The 19,533-nt window shown below is 45.1% G+C and overlaps 2 protein-coding genes across 3 annotated transcripts in view; both read right to left on the bottom strand.

Moving 5' to 3' along the window:
• LOC143392778 (uncharacterized) overlaps positions 1-1,922 on the bottom strand; it is a 29,473-nt gene extending 27,551 nt beyond the window's left edge. For both annotated transcript variants that reach the window (XM_076846823.2, XM_076846833.2), the window contains exon 1: positions 1,768-1,922. In XM_076846823.2, coding sequence (XP_076702938.2) covers positions 1,768-1,770 — 3 coding nt within the window. In that variant the 5' untranslated portion in view covers positions 1,771-1,922. The remainder of the gene's footprint in view (positions 1-1,767) is intronic.
• A 6,081-nt stretch (positions 1,923-8,003) lies between these two features.
• Positions 8,004-18,962, bottom strand: LOC143392803 (uncharacterized). Its single transcript, XM_076846901.2, has 4 exons — positions 18,860-18,962; positions 10,583-10,709; positions 9,980-10,040; positions 8,004-9,440 (listed from the first exon to the last, which is right to left on the bottom strand). Exons 1-4 carry the CDS (start codon positions 18,860-18,862, stop codon positions 8,345-8,347), a joined length of 1,287 nt encoding a protein of 428 aa, XP_076703016.2. The 5' UTR covers positions 18,863-18,962; the 3' UTR covers positions 8,004-8,344.
• Positions 18,963-19,533: the final 571 nt, after the last annotated feature.

The raw sequence follows: 19,533 nt of genomic DNA, 5'->3' as shown, positions 1-19,533 counted from the left end.
AGGCAGGGGCCAGTTATGGGTGGGGGTGCAGTGTTCAGCCCACTCTGCAGCTAATATTTATTCAGCCTGTCTTGCAGCTCATAGGGAGCCATCTCACAAGGTCATGAAAAAGTTCATTTCTGTTTTACTGTAAAATATAAGATTTCTATTTGGCCTGACCATATTTTGGTGTTTAAACTAGTTTGGAATTCCTGCCCGTGCTTTTAACTCACCCATGCCAGGCTCTCCCCAACCAAATAACAACCCTCCCTGAAAACTCTTGGCTCCTCATTAATTCTGATGTTGGAATCTGAATTTACTCCCTACCTTGAAATGTTAAGGAGTGTAGATCATTAATCTGTTATCTGCCCTTGCATTGCGCTTGCCAGAACCCTGTTAGCTCTAAGTTCCCAAGACATCCACCTTTGTAATTAACTGTGTTATAATAAAAACCCTGCTCTTATGCCAGACTGGCTTTTGGGTGAGGTAGCTGATCAGCCTCTTTATTTTGGTTTAAAGTTCTTTGTCTGATCATGCAGATCCCTGCAGGTCCAGGGGTTGGGGCTTCCCCTTGTTATGGACCAGGCTATATGGGCAATGACCAAACAGACTCCATTTTACCCTGAGACTCCATATCATGTAAGAAATGCTTCTCCCACGGGAAAGCCCCACCTCGGTACCCATTAACAGTTACCTAGCATAGCATACATGGCAACAAAAAAATGGCAATTCTTATACAATGCAAAATTGTTCTCTCTTTGGGTTCCGTGTTTCTTGGGCAAAGACGTTAGCAACCATTCTCTAACTTGTACCCAACTAGGGTCATTTTGACACACTTCCCTTCTTCTTGCTTTCTGCTATGCTAACCTGGAAGGTCCCATGGGAAATATCAATGTACCCACTGCATTGTCTGGTTAACTGCCCAATTCAGCTTCTGTACCTGCTTGCTTACAGCTATGTCAACCCTGATGTGGGTTTTGCAGTTTTTGCCTTTAAATATCCTAAAATGCTCAGGCCGGTGACTGTTCCTTGCAGAGACAGTTGGGGGTCCTGCCTGGAGCAGTCACCAGCCTAACGGCTATAAGACTCTTCAATTTGGACAAAACTGGGACTTGGTGTGTTTTCTGAGCGACCTGCCCCACAACACCCTACTGCCATACGCCTTCCAAATAAAGTCAAGTCCCACCTCAAACAGCATTTCGTTTATTTAAAACGATGACTAGGAAAAAAAAAATCAGAGGACGGTAACAGTCATGTTAGGAAGGCTCACGGGATGTGGAACGTCCCCACGCCCATCCCCTTCGCAAACAGTTTGGCGAAGTAGGAAATGCAGGCGCCCTGGGCTGGGGGCTGGGGGCAGGTCGTAGAGTTTGGACGAAGCTTACCTTGAACCTGCAAGATCAAAGGAAAACCAACCACCACTAAAGAGAAAGGCGGGCTGGGGACCCCCCAGGTCCAAGCTCCGCAGAGTCGCGGTCCCACGGACCCTCCCGCCGGCGCCCAGCCTGGGGAGACACGGGGGCGGAGCAGCCCAGAGGCGGCTCGGGGAGGGCTGCAGGACCAGGCAGCACGCGGCGGGCGGGGGCCAAGCGGCTCCGGCGGAGGACTCTGGCTGCAGCCCCAGGGCTGCCACTGGGGGGCTGGGTCCCGCCACAGTCGGTTTCACGTGGAACTGCATTTTCCTCCCTTAGCAGCCTCAAGGTGGTCCTGAGCTTGGGCTCACTGGCCTTAGCCCTTTGTCCCACACCCCACTCCAGGTGACTGACCAAATCTGGCCAGCACTCTCACCATCTCCTGACTCCTGCAGGGTCCGGGTGTCTTCCCTGTGGCTTCCGTCGGAAGTGGAGGTCACGGAGCAATCGGAGGTGAACCACCAAGGGCTCAGCAATGAGCAGGGATCCCGCAGGTGGCAGCGCCAGACAGCACCACCTTTGCACCACTCCGAGCTTCTGCAGCCTCAGACTGGCGCTGCTCCCGGAACTCTCCCAGCAGCCTGAAGCAGCGTCTGATTGGCTATGGTGCAGGGCCCGCCCCCTCAGAGCCTGAGTGACAGAAGGGATCGCCTATCTGTCTCAGTAATGGCAGGATTCCATCCGCTGCTCTTTACAGCCCAGATTCCCTCCCCTGGGGGATGTTTGCATTTGAGGACTTCCCCCTAGTGGTCACCTGTTTATTCCTCCTGTTAAAGGGGACCGCTAAGCCTGTTAGCATAACTGAAAGAACCAACAAGGCTCATGTCGGAGAAAAATGCCCTTTTATTGAGGAATAGCTCTGCATGTGTATAGATCAGTCCTGAGTCCAGTTTCCTTTCAGATCACTGTTAGGTCGCTGGCAGCCCGAGTGGAAAAGAAACATCAATCAGGCGCCAACGGAAAGGCCTATCAATCAGCGGGATCTCCTGACTAAGGCCTGTCAATCCTCAGGACTCCCCGGCCAATCCTGGAGTTCCGCCAAGCTCCCCCCCACCAACAACTCCAACAGGACAAGGAACTCCAAAAACACCTTTTCCTGTCCCAAGCCCTTCCCTTCCTGCTGTAAACCCCATAAAAGTCCAGTCCGGTGGAGCTTCCACGCAGTTTCTCCTCAGACCCTTCTCCTGTCCACTCTGTCGCCTGGGAGTGATTATCTCAGTAAAACCTCCTTCGGGGGACTTTTCAAATCTGCCTCCTTTGGTCGCTGCCGGCCTGGCCTGATCTTACAATCACAATCAGGAATTCCAGACTCAAGTGTCCCCTAGAGACACAGCAGGAATGCAGGAAAGGAGAGGTGCCTGGGGCAGTCCAGGCTTCCTGCTGGATGGCTCCCTGGTGAAGAGGAAAGTGTAGGGGAAGAACCAGAGGAAGCAAAGAGGGAGCGAGGATGTGGGCTCACGCACACAAAGTGTTAAGTTTTGCTGTGCTTAGCAAAACAAAGGGGTTCTGTGAGAATTATGAACTCTTTAAACTGTGTCCTTGTTGCTATCTTAAGAAGATAAGAGAAAAGAATGTTCTGCCAAGTTTAAAATCTATAATGTTATATATGTGTGTGTGTATGTGCTTGCCAGAAAATAACTAACTACAAGTCAGATAATACGAAGTACGAGCACTGTGACCATGAACAAAGTTATTCTGAGAATGTTTCTCCATGCTTGAAAAGATTAAGCTGCCGAGAGGATGAGTTTCTTTTTTGCTGTGAAAGACTCTCAGATTCCCTGTCCCAAGAGAATTACCCGGTTCTTTCCCAACCATCCGGTCTTTCTTAATCAGTTACACTTAACTGATTATCTGAAAAACACATCCTGCGCAGGTTTCTGACATGCCCTGGTGATTTTGTAACTAGGCCTGAGGTTGCTGGGCTAGGGTCTTTCAGCTGTATAAAAGAAGAAGGGAAAAAATAAAGAGGTGCTCATTTCTACTGGGTGTGTGTGTCTGCGTGTGTGTCTTTCAGCATCTTTGCTCTAACAGGAACTACAGATTGTCAGCGGGTTCTGACATGAGAGGGGGGCTCAACAGTAACAGGTTTATTTAGGACAAAACTGAAGCCAGAATTAGACAGGCAGCAGGTATAGATAGGTAAGTCGAGTCAGGTCAGATCAAGGAGGACAATTTGAGTCTGGGAAGTTGGAGACTTGCCCTTAAGGGATCGAAATGCCTTCAGAGTTCTTCCTCCACCCTATCAAGATAACCTGCCCCTGCTCCAACCTGTTGCTAAGGTAACCTGTTTCAGGAATTGCCTCTCCCTACAGGTGGTTATAAAGTTGTTAATTAAAGTGTTCTGGGCTGCTCCATCCAGCCCTCGGCCCTTCCCCGGTCCTTTCACCTTTCAGCCATCCCGCTGAGCATCTCCTGGGGTATACTGGAAGGAGAAAAATAAGGGGAAGAGAGAACAGAGGAAGCCTAGGACTATAAAAAGGCAAAACGCCCCTCACTTGTTGGAATACCAGATACCAGCTATGGCCCCCTTCTCCCTCCTGGGAAAGGTCCACGTTACTTACCCCTTTCTAAATAAACCCTGCTTTACATATTTCCTTCTCTAATCTTACACTTCAACATGTGAGGGAGCAGCACTCACCAGCAACCACCAGTATCAAAAACTGTGTGTGTGGGGGGTCCCAATGAGACTGAAGCCTACCTTCTGACTCATAGCCGTTGCTAGGGAGTTGTCAGGAAAGGGTTCTTGTGACACATCATTATTTGTGATGTCACTGTTTGCATATCAAACAAGGTATTTCTCAACATTTTAGTACCCAATAACAATTCCACCTAAAAGGTCAGGCTGACAGTGGTTGTGGGTCAGAGTACCTGTGAGATGACTATTGTTCCAAGATGGAGGACATGTTTCAAAAACGGCATTGTCCACACCAAGTTCTCCCTATCAGAAGGGACACCTAAGGATTTAACTCTGGAAGTTCGCCATTCCCTGGAGTCCTTCCTCAGTGTGGAAACTCTCTCTCAGCGCCTTACTATTCACCAGAGGGACACTACCACATGGATTTACTTTAAGGTTCTTGCCCAAATAAATTGTGAAATGTGTGAACCCTTTCTCCAGAAGACTTTCATCATATAATCAGCATCTCTAGGCATGCCAAAACAAAATCATTGTTCAGGAAAGTGGGGACAACCAGTAACCACTCCAAAAAGACTAGAAGCCCCCAATTACGTCTGCATGAGGCTCTGCAGCTTCGCTCTGCAGCTTCTCACAGGCAACACTCCTTCTGCAGGTGTTCTGAGCAGCTTATCAGCCACCTGTGGAGGGCAGCTGCCCAGGAAGCACTAAGGGGAACTTCATTCCCCTCCCTTAGCAGGCTCAAGACAGTCCTCAGCTTGGAGGGGGGGGGGCCTGGGTGGGGAGGGGCCCTCCTCCCTTTGTTTCCCTGCCCCACTGTTTATTCAACTGCTTCACACTAACATCCATGAGTTAAATGAGATAAATATGCTGCATTAAGTGAGACAGAGATGCTGAATCCTGTTGCAGTAATTCACTTGCAGGTCAGCATGGGAAAAGAAAGAAGAAGCATAGCAAGCGAAGCAGCAGCAGAAAAAAAAAGTCCTTTATTGTGTACAAGCAATCTTTTTATAGTATTGTGAACAAAGAAGGCAGCCTTCCAACATCAATAAATCAGGTCTTTCAACTAATTAAACATAGCATACAGAAGTTTTACTTTCTAATCAGAAGTGACCCGCTTCTCATGGCTAATCTACTCTCGACCTGGAGTACGCTGAACTCTGCTCTTTGTTAGAACAGATAAAAAATTTTTCTCAGCGCCCTCCAAGCCCACTTGGCAGAACATCCCGTTTGCAGGCAAGCTCTCCCAAGGACAGCAGACACCTCGTTTTCAAGCATGTCTGTTGTTACCTATCTAAACCTTGAAGAAGCCTCTCGTTTGCGAGCAGGCCCTCCCAAGGACAGCAAACATCTCGTTTTCAAGCATGTCCGCTGTAACTTTACCTAAACCTTGAAGGAGCCCCTCGTTTGCGAGCAGGCCCTCCCAAGGACAGTAGAAGGCTCGTTTTCAAGCATGTCCGCTGTTGCCTTTCTATGTCTCAACAGAATATCCTGTTTGCAGGCAAACTCCATCAAGGACAGTAATAGTAATGCAGTCACATCTGATTCTCTACAGAATCCAAATATTTCAATTGAAAACAACAACAAAAAATTACCTGCTGTGCCTCTCTGTTTACTTGTAAAATGAATAGAGAAACCTGAGGATATTTCATGTGGCTTTAAAAATTTGCAAATAATCATTGCATGGAGAATGCAAAGATTTCAGCAAATTAGTCACTTTCTATACCAGTTCACATAAATGATCAAATGTGAACTCTTTTTTCCACTGCTTCTGCAGTCCCTAGCATTCCAAGCTGAAGGTTGTCACCAGGGACTTTGTGACAAACTGGCCCCAGGTTGACTACCCCTCAGACACATCCTCTGATTTGAATTATCTTTTTGAAATGGTCTAAGGAGATAAGTGGTGATATTTTGGATGAGTACCAAGGACATGTTCTTCACTGCTCTTCTCTGTAACCTGTCATATCACCTGCTCATTGAAGTCACACATCAGATGTTACGGGTCATGGATTAGTCCAGAGACTGTAACCCAAGAGCTTCTGTTAAACCCCATAGCTTGCCCTACATCTCTTCTATTTGGCTCTTCCTGGGTTGTATCCTTTATCATAAACTAGTAATACTAAGAACTTTCCTGAACCCTGTGAGTCCTTTTAGCAAATTAGCAATCGTGAAGGAACGGGGAGAGTGTGGGAACTTGACGCCATAGCCAATCTTGGGAGAAATGTGGGTACTTTTGAATCCCCAATTTTTCACTTGCATCTGACATAAGGGTTGTCTTGGGAGACTCAGCCCTTAAACCTGTGGAGTCAGGTAGTGTCAGAATCCAGTGGAATCTTAAAAATGGCTAAGAAGAACCAGGAATATGTTTACTATCATGAGTCTGAAAAATGCGTAAGTTTAATTTTGATTTTTTTTTTAAGTTGTAGTTGGACACAATGCCTTTATTTATTTATTTTTATGCGGTGCTGAGGATCAAACCCGGGGCCTCGCACATGCTAGGCGAGCGCTTTACTGCTGAGCCACAACCCCAGCCCTAATTTTAATTTTTTATTTAAAAAAAATGTTTAATTTTTTAAGCCATTATTGTATCCCATCCCACAACACAAGCATGACTCAGTATGAGTGACAAGACCAAGTACTGACATGCACATAAAACAGGTAGAAAGAGCCACCCTGGCAAGTTTTGCCATTCTGTTAACACATTCCATAACACAAAGATCCACTTCAAGAATCAGTCACTGAGGGCTGGGGTTGTAGTGAAGTGTCACCCCCTTTCTCCACAGAAAAGCGTTCTTCACCATGGCTGATTTTAGGACTGTCAGCAAAAGAGTCTCTGAAAAGAGTCCAATGGAGATAAACTTCCTATTTTCCTGTTGCTCTGTTTTACTTGGCCACTGGCAGGGAAGATACCAGCACTCCAGGTGCTGGACACCCCCTTACTAGTTTTTCACAAACTTGTATCCAGCATAGTACTTTGTAGAAATGTGCAAACAAGGCCTCTGGCCTTGAGCTGGGCTTCACAGAGATGTCTACATTTTTAAGATAAGTTACAAATGGGCTCCATTTGGGGAGAAGAAGCTCTGCCTTCTCAGGTGTTGTCCTTGAAGGGTTAACTTGCCCAGAACAGTGAAAGAAAAAGCTGCTTTTCTGTGAACTTCTGCAGACTGTGAACTTCTGAGCCCCTCCCCTTACACGCTGGGTATAAAACTCTGAAACTCCCTGAACTCGGGGTTCAGGGGATTAATTGATTACAGCAAAAGCTGTGCCCTCTGAACCTGGCTGCAGCCAAGTAAAACTGTTTCCTGCTATCTTCAGTGCCTTGCCTCCTTTGTCCCTACAACAGTAGCCTAGTGGTAGAGTGCTGGCCTAGCATGCACGAGGAACTGGGTTCGATTCTTAGCACCACATGTAAATAAGTAAAATAAAGGTCCATTGACAACTAAAAATATTAAAAAAAAAAAAAAAATTAGCCACTGAGAAAGACAAAGTAATTTTTGTTGAGTTTCTTTAAAAAAATATGAATTTCTTTTTAAAAAATATTTATTTATTTTTATTGTAGTTGGATACAATACCTTTATTTTAATATGGTGCTGAGGATTGAACCCAGGGCCTCGCACGTGCTACGTGATCACCCTACCACTGAGCCACAACCCAAGCCCCTGTTAAGTTTCTTTCCAACTGTGGTTTCTGGGGAGCATTACATGTATAATAATTTGCATCAGGCATTTCATATTTCTTAGACTTATAGAATTATTTCATTTTTTTTAATATTTATTATTATTATTTTTTTTTTAGTTTTTTCGGCGGGCACAACATCTTTGTTTGTATGTGGTGCTGAGGATCGAACCCGGGCCACATGCATTCCAGGCGAGCACGCTACCGCTTGAGCCACATCCCCAGCCCAATAGAATTATTTCACATGGGGAGTTTTCACAAGACAGTGTTTATTAACACTGAAAAAATTTTCAAATATTTCTCACATTTACAGGGTTTAGATGAGGTGTGCATTTTTTACATGTTGTAAGTTGCAGGCCAATGGAAGATTTTTCCACATTTGTTTAAATTATTTAAATGTGTTCGTCCATCACTTCAAGTTCAACTTGGAGAATGAGAAGCTTTCCCATGCTGATAATATTGTAGGCTTTCTTTCTCTGGTCTTCTCACATGGGCCAGTAGGGTTGTGTGAAAAAAATGTCCCACATTCTATATACAGAATTTGTCCCAGTAAAAGTCTTTAATGCTTGGGTAGTACCATATTGATTTTTTTTCATGTACTTCTAACCGAAATGACTGAATACATAAGCATGTCACACTCATAAGGCTATTCTCCACTGTGAGTCCTTTCATGTTTATACAAGGAGCTGGCACGCCTGAAGGCTAGCCCACATTGCTTACATTTGTTAAGTCCATCCATCTCCGCTGTTCTGTGTAAGAGCATGTGTTTTCGAAAGCTGTCGAAACAGACAAATGTTTTCCCACATTCCTGACAGTCATAAGGCTTCTTCTGCTCGCCGCCGTGTTTTCTCATGTGACTTCGAAAGTAAGTAAGACAACTGAAGCCTTTCCCACACTGCTTACATTTATAAGGCTTCTTCCCTGTGTGAGTGGTTTCATGGTTTCGAAAGGAAGCAGCGTATTTAAAGGTTTTACCACACTCTTTACATTCATAAGGTTGCTCTCCATTGTGAGTGAGTTCATGGATTCGAAGAGAACTAGGATAAAAAAAACCTTGATCGCACACCTTGCATTTGTAATTCCACTCTCCACTGTGAGTTGCCATGTGCCTTCGAACTGAGTGGGAATAAGTGAACATTCTGCCACACTTCTTACATGCGTAGGGTTTCTCTCCAGTGTGAGTTCGTTCATGTATTCGAAGGTGACTGGGATGCCGGAAGGTCTTATCACATAGCTTACATTTATAGGGCTTCGCTCCACTGCGAATCCTTTTATGTATGTGAAGGGAACTGGAATTCAGTGAGTTTTTCCCACATTGCTTGCGTTCGTATGTTTCCTCTCTCATGTGACTTGCTTTATGATTTCGAAGGAAACTGGGGTAAGGAAACCCTTTGCCACCTGTGTGTCTTTCAGCGTGATGGGGACGAGTGAACTTTCTCCCACACTGCTCATGTTGGTAGGGTTTCTCTCTAGTGTGTATCCTTTCATGTTTTCGAAGGTAACTGGGCAGCCTAAAGGCCTTATCACACACTTGGCATTCATAGGGTTTGTCTCTGTATTCCTGATACTCAAACGGTCTGCGTCTACACCTCTTAAATGATGAATGACCAATGGCCACTCCTCCCGCCACATGGCTTCCACTTGGTTTGGGTCTAGGAGTTTTCTTGGCCACAATATGATCTGGAATCTGGCTGAAGGTTTTTCCTTCTTTATGCTCATGGAGTCTCTCTGCCACTTGACTTCTATAAAATATGAGAATCACATCATTAAGGGTTTGCTTATACACAGTTTTATATCTATTAACATATTCAATGTATACTGTAAAATTTAAAAGGAAAGTATAGGCTTTATATCCAGCTCAAATTTTTCAAACGTGAACTCAATGCTCTGTAACACAGCTAGATCAGAACTACTATCAAAACAGCAATATTTGTATGAAGCATTCTAATACTGTCCCAAAGTGACTTAGTTTGCAAACCGTAAGAATATATATTACATGTGAATATATATTTTTAGAGGAAAATTTCTAAGTAAACTTGAAATTAGGCTCTTAATTTTTTCCTTCACTTATTTTTTTTAATATTTATTTTTTAGTTTTAAATGGACATTATGTCTTTATTTTATTTTTATATGGTGCTGAGGATGGAACTCAGTGCCTCACGCATGCCAGGCGAGCACGCTACTACTTGAGTCACATCCCAAGCCCCTCCTTCATTTGTTTTTAAGATTTTCTGACAATCTAAGATCCTCTTCAGAGAACCTGCTATCAAGTATATATTACCTTACATTTCTCTTTGGATTTTTGTACTGATCTTCCATGTTCTGATGTTCCCATTTTTTCCCTAAAACATAGATCCAGACAAGCAAGATTGTAAATTGATTGTTATATTGTGCTCATGGTACACCCCAGCCATGCTTGACTGATTCACCACAATGTAATCTTACCATATTTTATTTTATTTTCAATTTTTTTTCAGTCATAGGTGGACACAATGTCTTTAATTATTTATTTATATGTGGTGCTGAGGATCAAACCCATTGTATCACCCGTGCTAGACAAATGCTCTACCACTGAGCCACAACCCCAGCCTCATCTTTTTTTAATTTGTTATATGTGACAGCAGAATGCACTACAATTCATATCATACATATAGACCACAATTTTTCATATCTCTGGTTGTACACAAAGTAGAGTCACAGCATTCATGTCTTCATACATGTACTTAGGGTAATGACGTCCACCTCATTCCACCACCTTTCCTACCCCGCCGGCTCCCTCCCTTCCCTTTGCCCTATCTAGAGTTCACCTACTCTTACCATATTTTTAATCACTGGACAGCATCCATGATCAAGAAACTCATCTTCAAATTAAAAAAATTTTTACCTACAAAGGACCAGTTCTTGAGGGTTTCTTGCATCACATCTCTGTAGAGTTTCTTCTGGGAAGACTTCAGCAAAGCCCACTCCTCCTGGGTGAAGTTCACAGCCACATCCTCAAAGGTCAGTGGGTCCTGAAACATCCCACATGTTTCCAAAAGGAAGGATGAGGCTCAGAGTGGTGATCTGTGCTCAGTTCATAAGACGGTTACAGGCTGCATGAGACTCCACTCACCCATTCTCTGACTTCTTAACCAGGCTCTTCCTCTGTGTCTGTGCATGCATTCTCCCCCAACTCGACTAAGACTGAACCATGCAGTACAGTCTCACCCAAATAGGAAGAATAGGCCTCTGGTCAGTGAGTATATGCATAACATGCAGCTTGAATCTCCCCTAGTGTCTCCTCACTGGGGCCCAGGTTCCCAACAAACGAACCCTTGGGACACACTCAAAATCATACACAGACCGCAGCGGTGTCCAAAAGCAGATTTATGTAAGCACAACAATAAATCGGCCAAGACGAAAACAAGTCAGTGGAAATTATGCAGCTGAGAAAGAGAAAAATAAGAATGAAATTAATTCTGTCTTTCAGGAATTGTTTAAAATTCTTCACTGAAAAGGAAAATGGTACAAGTTATGAACTGGGATCACCTAAAGAAAAGAATGTTAGAAAAAAGAAAAATGGGGTACCACAAAATATCTACTTTCCTTATTCTTATCTGATCTAATAGATGGATACTTGTGCAGAATGATAATATTGACAGTGTACTGGGTGGTTATAGGTACTGGGATATCAGGTGAATGGCAGTAATTGATTATATGGGACAGGAAGGAGGAATTGGGACCATACTCATGTGTCATGAAACAGTGGAGTGTTATTTGAAAGTGGATTTAGATTAATTGTAAAGGCATATTTCAAATTCTAGGGAAACTCCTTAAAAATTTTAGATGACAGATAATAAATCGCTAATAGAACAAAGAAAATGGATCATATAGGGGCTGCGATTATAGCTAGTGGTAGAGCGCTTACCTAGCACATGCGAGGCACTGGTTTTGAACCTCAGCACTACATTAAAATAAATAAAATAAAGGCATTATGTCCATCTACAACTAAAAATATTTCTTTAAAAAATGGAGTCATATAAAAAGCTCAATTAAAATGAGAGGGCAGAGCTGGGTATGGTGGCACACACCTATAATCCCAGCGGTTCGGGAGGCTGAGACAGGAGGATCGTAGGTTCAAAGCCAGCCTCAGCAATGGCAAGGCGATAAGCAACTCAGTGAGACCCTGTCTCTAAAAATGAGAAGACAGAGAAAGAAAAGCTTTTAAAAAAGGACAACAAAAATATTAAAGTTGTCAATATGACAATTTGATTATGTCAATGATTCAATTTAAATGGGAATTATGTAAATACACCTATTCAAAGACAGAGTAAAGTACAGGTGGTGGCACACACCTGTAATCCCAGTGGCTGGGAGGCTAAGATAGGAAGATCATGAGTTCAAAGCCAGCCTCCACAAAAGCGAGGCACTACTCAGTGAGACCCTGTTTCTAAATAAAATACAAAATAGGGCTGGGGGTGTGGTTCAGTGGTTGATTTCCCTGATTTCAATCCCTGGTGGAAAGAAAGAAAGGAAGGAAGGGAGGGAAGGAGGGAGGGAAGGAGGGAGGGAGATTGATTTTTTTAAAAAGACCCAAAGTTCTTTTATCTATAAGAAAAACTATTCTGCAAATAAAGATACGGGAAAAGGAGAGAAGGGAGAGGAGCTGTCAATAAAAGGATTCCAAATTTCAGATGTATAGGAGGCATGAACTCAAGAGATCCTTGTCCAACCAACATGGTGACCACTGTTAATAACAATGTATTCTGCTCTGCAAAGTAACTCTGGGGTTCAATTTTTTTTTAAGTTGGACATAATATCTTTATTTATTTTTATGTGGTGCTGTGGATCAAATCCAGGGCCTCCCACATGCTAGACAAGCGCTCTACCGCTGAGCCACAACCCCAGCCCATGGGGTTCAATTTTAAGTGTTATTATCACATACACTCTCACACACACCACACACACACACAGAGGTATGTAAAGTAATGAATCTAGTAATTAGTTCTCTTTACCCATTCCATGATGTACACACATATATAAAACATCAACTTCTAAATCGTAGGTATATTTGATGACCAATCTCTGCAGCTTGAACCTGCCACTAAGGCACTCCTGATTTTTGGCTCCAGTGGGGACACCCCTTTTGCCAATAAATCAGTTTCCTCCTTCTCTCTTATACTATCTTTGCGTCTCCTTCCCTCTCCCCTATACTACTTTGTGTTCTCTTCCCTCCTCCTTATACTACCTTTGCAACATGGGTAATGTGTCCCCTCTGCAGGTCGACTCTGCCCTACAATGCCTCTTGGATAACCTCAAAACCCTCTCCTTGACACCAGACATCAAACCCAAAAATTGATCAAATATAGCACGCAGGCCTGGCCCACTTATCCCTTAGACAACCAAAGCAGATGGCCCCCCTTTTGGGTCCCTGGCTCCCTCCATTCTAAGGGATCTCTACAATTACTGTGGGCATTTGAAAAAATGGGTAAAAAGCTGCTATATCAAAGCTTTCTTCTTGCTTGTGCTCTCTGCACCTCTTGCAGACCTCTGCAAATTCTAGCTTGCAAACCAACATCCACAACCACTGGTCCCCAATCTCCTCCTCCTCCGGACTCATCCACTTCTTTTGACCCTGCTGAGGAACCTCCACTCTATCACCTGGCTCGAATAGGTCCTCACCCTCAGCCTTCTGCCCCAGCCCCTCCACCGTCACCACCACCTGAACAACCTGCTCTCTCCCCTCCAATTACTAGATCAAACACGGTTGCGCCCTTGCTGAGGTAGCAGGTACTGAAGGAATCCCTCCACCCACTCACTCCTCTCTTCTTCTGTCAGCACCACACCAGGTCCCTCCAGGTCCTCTTACCAGCTAACCCAAAGCTCAAACAAGCTGAGGAGAGCCCTTGGACCCCTATCCAAGATCTGGTGGAAATGGCCTTTAAAGTTGCTTTGTCATCACTAAAAACAGGTTACTAACAATTGTCCCTTACAGGCTTTTTGGGATATTCACTCCCGTCTTCCCCTCTGCTCCACCTGTTCTACTGCTCAAGTTTTCCTTGCTAGGAAAATCCCAAACCCCTTTCCCATTATTCTTTCACATCTCCTTCTTCATTGTCAGATCCACCGAGCTGCTCTCAGCCCCGCCTTCCCGTCTTCCCCCTCCCTACCCGGCCCCCAGAAAAGTCTTAACTGACCTTCTCCAGAATCTTCACCATGGCTGATTTTAGGACTGTCGGCAAAAGAGTCCCTACAAAAAAGATGAATGTAGATAAACTTCCTCTTTTCATGTTGCCCTGTTTTACTTGGCCACTGGCTGGGAAAAATCAGCACTCCAAAAGCTAGACACCCCCTTACTAGTTTTTCACAAAATATGTAAACAAGGCCTCTGGCCTTGGGGGGGGGGGGCTTCACACAGATGGCTACATTTTTAAGATAAGGAAGTTACCACCTGGGCTCCATGATAACAGCTGGAGGGGGTGGGGGGGTGGGGGAAGAGGAGAGAAAGGGAAGAAAAAGCTCTCCCCCTCCCAGGTGTCCTTGAAGGGTTAACTTGCCCAGAACAGAGGGAAAAAAAAAAAAAAAAACTGCTTTTTTGTGAACTTCTTCCGCAGACTGTGAACTTCTAAGCCCCTCCCCTCACATGCAGGGTGCAAAATTCTGAAACTACCTAAACTTGGGGTTCAGGGGATTAATTGATTACAACAGAAGCTATGCCCTCCGAATCTGGCTGCAACAAAATAAGACTGTTTCCCTATCTTTGGTGCTATCTTAGGTGCCTTACCTTGTCTACCCCTTCAACAGTATAATTCTATACACTTAAACATTGTTTATGTTTTCATGAAATGGTCAACAGATGTGATTAATTGTGTACTGCAAATGACAAAATATCTCTTATTAAAATGGAATAATTTGCCTAAATCCAGAAATTTACAAGGATTGTTTCAAAATGTGAATAAAAAAGGAGTTAACAGATGGGAAAGAGAAATTAGAAGGTTCTAGGTATGGATTTAATAGAAGGAAATTGTGTTTCTGGATAAGAGAGTCTATGTGATTAAGTAAATAAGAGGGTTTAAGTAAGTGATAAAGAAGATCTATGTAAGTTAGTCATATATGTAAGTTTTTTGAGCAAGTAATCTTGAAGGAATTAAGCATTATACAACTATGGTTAAACAACAACTGTTATTTTACAATATTGTAATATGTTATTTCTTTAAGAGCTAAACTTGATTAATATAAAAACATCAATAGGAATTGTGGTACTATTACTCTTCTTTGTATATTAAATGTGTTCGTATTTTCCAGGTATATAAGTCATTAAGATAGAAGCTTTAAAAAAAAATTATATCAAGCTGATGTTCTCCAAAAGATTGCACGGTAATTTTAGGCTTATAAAAATAACATATTGGAGATTTATTTATATTATTTAATGTTCTATAACTGGACATGTCATCAATAAGATTAATATAAAGTTCTATACACTGGGGTACAATTTAAATGTAATATCATATTGTGTTAGCGAGTATTCATGTGACATCAAGCAACAATATATGTAAACTTTATAAAATGATATTTAAAAAACAAAGATCAATTCAATACTAGAACACTTTACCTGAGATTTATAAAGAGCCCCGCCTTACCAGAGATAAGGGTCTGCCTCCCATCTTATTACATGTCAGAATGACTCCAAAGTAGGCCAGACTTCAGCTAAAGCCCAGTACTCTTAATTTAAAGTGAAACTGACTTTGCTGGATGTTTAAGATCAAGACTTAACAAGTTAAGTTAAAATGGCCAAGAAAACCAATATTTGGCTCTGGCCCTCTGAGTCAGTCTGAAATCCAGGGAACAGGGAACTTCTCTAAAGAGATTTGCAACTCTGGGCCACATAACCTCCTGATCAGGGAGATTAATGAGATCACTGGAGAATGAAAAGCCAATCACTGCATTTGCTGTGAATAGGAGGGTCATTGGAGACAGGAGACATCCCTGATGCTTCCAAGGGAAGCCACATGGTCAAGCAAGACCTGAACCCATTCTAGCGCAAATGTTCCCCCACGGCTGACTCTTAATGATAGAAACAAAGTCAATTTTGACCAGCTTGATCTTAAACACCTGCCAAAAACAGTCATTCCTGGGAGTAATGAAGGACAAAAACAGCTAGAAAAGAGGAGACAGCAACTAGGCCAACAGGCTCCATGGGGAATGTTCAGTGAAGTATGGCCTTGGCTCCTCCCCCTCACAGGACCCCTATTAGTCCTCTTTATGTTTCTCCTAATAGGACCATGACTATTAAATTGCCTACAGAAGTTCCTTCAAGATCAGATACACAAATTCACCAGTCAGTCAATCACTACCAGCCCTGATGCCCAAGACACAGACCTACGACTCATGACCAACTCCTCTGGCTCCAGAGACTCTGTGCCCATCTAAAACCCTCTCTGACCCCTTTTTCCAGTTTTCACAACCCCTCTTTCACTTCCTAGGAGTGAGAACTACTCTCCAGCAGGTCCACTCTGCTTATTCTGTCTGCTCTACAGTATCCCCACAAGGAAGCATCAAACCTAAACTCCCCCCACATCAGATGAGGAGCCACCAGCCAGGCAAAGACTGGTAGATCAACTTCACTCACGTGCCTAGGCACAAAAAGCTTCGCTACCTTCTTACATTGGTTGATACTTTTACACGTTGGATAGAAGCCTCCCCTACATCCAGGGAGATTGCTGACACTGTCACCTCCATCCTCATCCAGCAGATCATTCCCAGGTTCGAACTTCCCACCTCCATCCAGTCAGACAACAGTCCAGCCTTCACTTCTCAGGTTGTTCAATAGTCCCCAAAGGCCTCACATCACTTGGAGGCTCCACATCTCCTACCAATCCTTGGGTAAGGTTGAGAGGCCTAACGGCATTCTCCAGGATCATCTCACTAAACATGCTATTGAACTCAGGCTCTTCTGGCCCAATCTCCTGCCACTGGCCCTCACCTGAATTCAGGTAGCCCCAAGAGCTCCCTCGGGACTTAGCCCCTTTGAGCTACTCTCTGGGTGCCCTTTCTTAATCAACCAAAGCTTTCCAATCACTCCTCCTCCCCTTGTGTCCTACCTGCCTAATCTCACACTTCTATGCAAACTCCTAAGGGAACATTCAGACTGGTGCCTTCCTGTTCCATTCATTGCTTGAATCCCAGCACAACCACCAACCGAATTGGACCCTCTTCTACGGGGTGACTCAGTCTTACTTCAAGAACGATGGACAGGACCCCATAGAGTCAGAGTTTTACTACCCCAATGGTGACCAAGCTTTTGGACCACTCCCCCTGGTACCATGTTGTCCACCTTAAAAAAGCACTTGTTCCAAATGTCCAGTCCTGGACTTCCACCATACCTACCAAACTCAATTTTTTTTGCCAACTCTCTTCTTCTTTTACTAATCATTAAGCTCTCTCAACTTTCTATCCCAACCACAGATGGTGCTTTAACATCCAAGTGACTTGGCACCAGGATGACACCACCCACTCTCAATTTATGGGTCAAGGCAATTGCCCTTCCACTGGCTACAAGCCGGCTGTTACCCTTAACATTACTGGATTCAGCCAAGCCACCTCCAATACTTCCTAGAGTCCCTGATACAGGACCAGTGGCTGATACCAAGAATCTCCTTCATCCAGGACTGGTTTGATGTCATCAATGACTTATGGCTTCAAGGAACTTTTATGGACTTTATCCCTGCCAAAATAACTGTCTATAGCCACTGGATGTTATTTCTAGCTGCCTTGGTATTCCCAGACCTGTCCCCCCAACATTCCTCCAATTTCCCTCCTAGGTCCCACCATTAAGCAGGAAATAGCCAGAGGATTTTGCGCTGCCCCCATGTCACCTAGAAAAACCAAAAGGGAGGAATGTTAGGTGCAGAACAGGCTGAACTATGTTAACTGCAGGGCAGGCTGAACAAATGTTAGCTGCAGGATAGCCCACACACTCAAACCCTCCCTCTGTCTGGTCCTTTATCACCTGTTTGCTTCAAGGCTGAACACTCAACCCGCCCCCCCCCCAAGGCTGAACACTTAACCCCCCTTGTGCCAACAAGGGAGCTTGCAGACCCAGAGGCCCCATTAGAATTGGGCCATAAAAACTCCCTCCTGCAGGGCCCCTCTCTCTCTTGCTCTCTTGCTCTTGCTCTCTCTTTCTTCTCTATCTCTCTCTCTCTTTTCTCCTTTGTTGCACTGCTGCAATAAAGATCTCTTGGTTGCTCCGAGTGTTGTGGTCACTTTCCTTTCACCCTGCCCTTACCCCTGGCAACTGCTGCCCACAGGCAGACCTACCGCCCACAGACAGACTCATACTGAATGTGCTTCCTCCCTCCAACAGAACAAGGGGTGTGACCTGTCCTCTTAATTATGTGAAAAAGGGACTGAAATTATGCACTTCTGATTGGCTTATTAAATCCAAAACTCAAAGAGCTTGACTGGCTCACGCCAGCACCCCAGATTAGCACAAACACCCCCCCTCCCTATGAATCACCATTGCAGAGCCAGTACAGAAACCTAGAAAACCCCCCCAGGCAAACAGACACCGGTACCCTCCGCGGGCCCCTTTACCCAAGGGCGCCTTTCCCGGCTTTAAATAAATCTTACTACCCCACCCCCACCCCCAGTCCCAGGATCTCATTCTTTGAATTTGCAAAGGCAAAGAACCCAGCCGCCCGTACAACTCCGTCTTAAAATCGGGTCGTTCCTTCTCGTGGGCCACTACTCCCACCTCCCCACGCACAGCAACCCCTCACTGAGGTCCGTTTTCCTAGTTTTGGGGGAGAATTCTTCACGGATTCGAAACCCGCTTCCCAAACACCGAGAAAATTCCAGGCAATCCGGTCGGTCCGCGGAGGAAGGCGGGACAGGACTGGGTTCTGCAGGGCACGAACCGCACCCACGAGCAGGGAGCCTGCGCTCGCGCCTCCCTCTCGGCGCAGTCCCGGACCGCGCGGGGATGCGCGCCCCCAACTGCCCGGAGCGGATCCCGCGGTCAGAGGACCGACGGGACTGGACGCTGGGTCCCGGCTGCCTGACCAGCGAGCGGCTTCCGCAGCAGACTCCGCGGGACTCCCGAGCTGCCGCGGGAGGCTGGGTCCCTTTCCCACCCGTTGGCTCCCACCCACCTCTGGGGATCCCCGGCCTCGGAACTCACCATTTTCCGGCTTCTGGGAGCTCCAGGTGAGCTCGCTGAGACAGACCCAGCGACACGGCGACGGAACCCCTCCGGACCTCGATAGAGGGAGCTTAGAGCGCCATAGACCCGGAAAGGAGCACTGGGCGGCGCCAGGCGCGCGCTCCCCACGCCCCACTCCTGGTGGGACGCCTCCCAGAGGCCAGCCTCCACTCCCTGATTGGCTGGAGGCCCACAGCCGACCTCCTCAGCCTGAAGATATGAAAAATAACAACCCCCAAGAAAAAGGGGAGTAACTGTTATGCTCAAATTCAGGACCCCCAAAAGCCCACCAGAGACCAAGATGGATGTAAGCAGCAAAGAGGTGTTTTATTTCGAGCTAGCTCGGTCCTCCACGCACACACAGCAACTGGTGACCCTGAGAGGCCGGAGCCCAGGGTTTGCAACAGTTTTATACAGGCTTTGGGGAAGTCAGGGACTTCACATGCATCATAGCATCACTTAGCAAATCATCACAGACCGCGGAAAAATCATAAAACAACTCTAAAACATGATTAGCACATTCACTGGCCGGAACAAGTTGGGTAGGGGTGATTGTTTAATACAAGAGGGGGATTTGTTTGAACTGATTGGTTTAAGCCATGAGGGGCGTTTGTGCTGAACTACATGGTTTCCCAACACCATAAACTACTGGG

This window comes from Callospermophilus lateralis, chromosome 1, assembly GCF_048772815.1.
Source record: "Callospermophilus lateralis isolate mCalLat2 chromosome 1, mCalLat2.hap1, whole genome shotgun sequence".
NCBI classification, from domain to species: Eukaryota; Metazoa; Chordata; class Mammalia; order Rodentia; family Sciuridae; genus Callospermophilus; species Callospermophilus lateralis.
Note: the sequence above shows the minus strand (reverse complement) of the source record. Positions and strands in the feature narration are given on the sequence as shown.

Bases quoted from the DNA above. Each gene is read 5' to 3' on its own strand.
- LOC143392803 (XM_076846901.2), bottom strand. The intron at 10,041-10,582 runs GTAAAAATTTTT...TCTATGTTTTAG, and splicing joins CAAGAACTGGTCCTTTGTAG to GGAAAAAATGGGAACATCAG. The intron at 9,441-9,979 runs GTAATATATACT...CATATTTTATAG, and splicing joins AATCCAAAGAGAAATGTAAG to AAGTCAAGTGGCAGAGAGAC.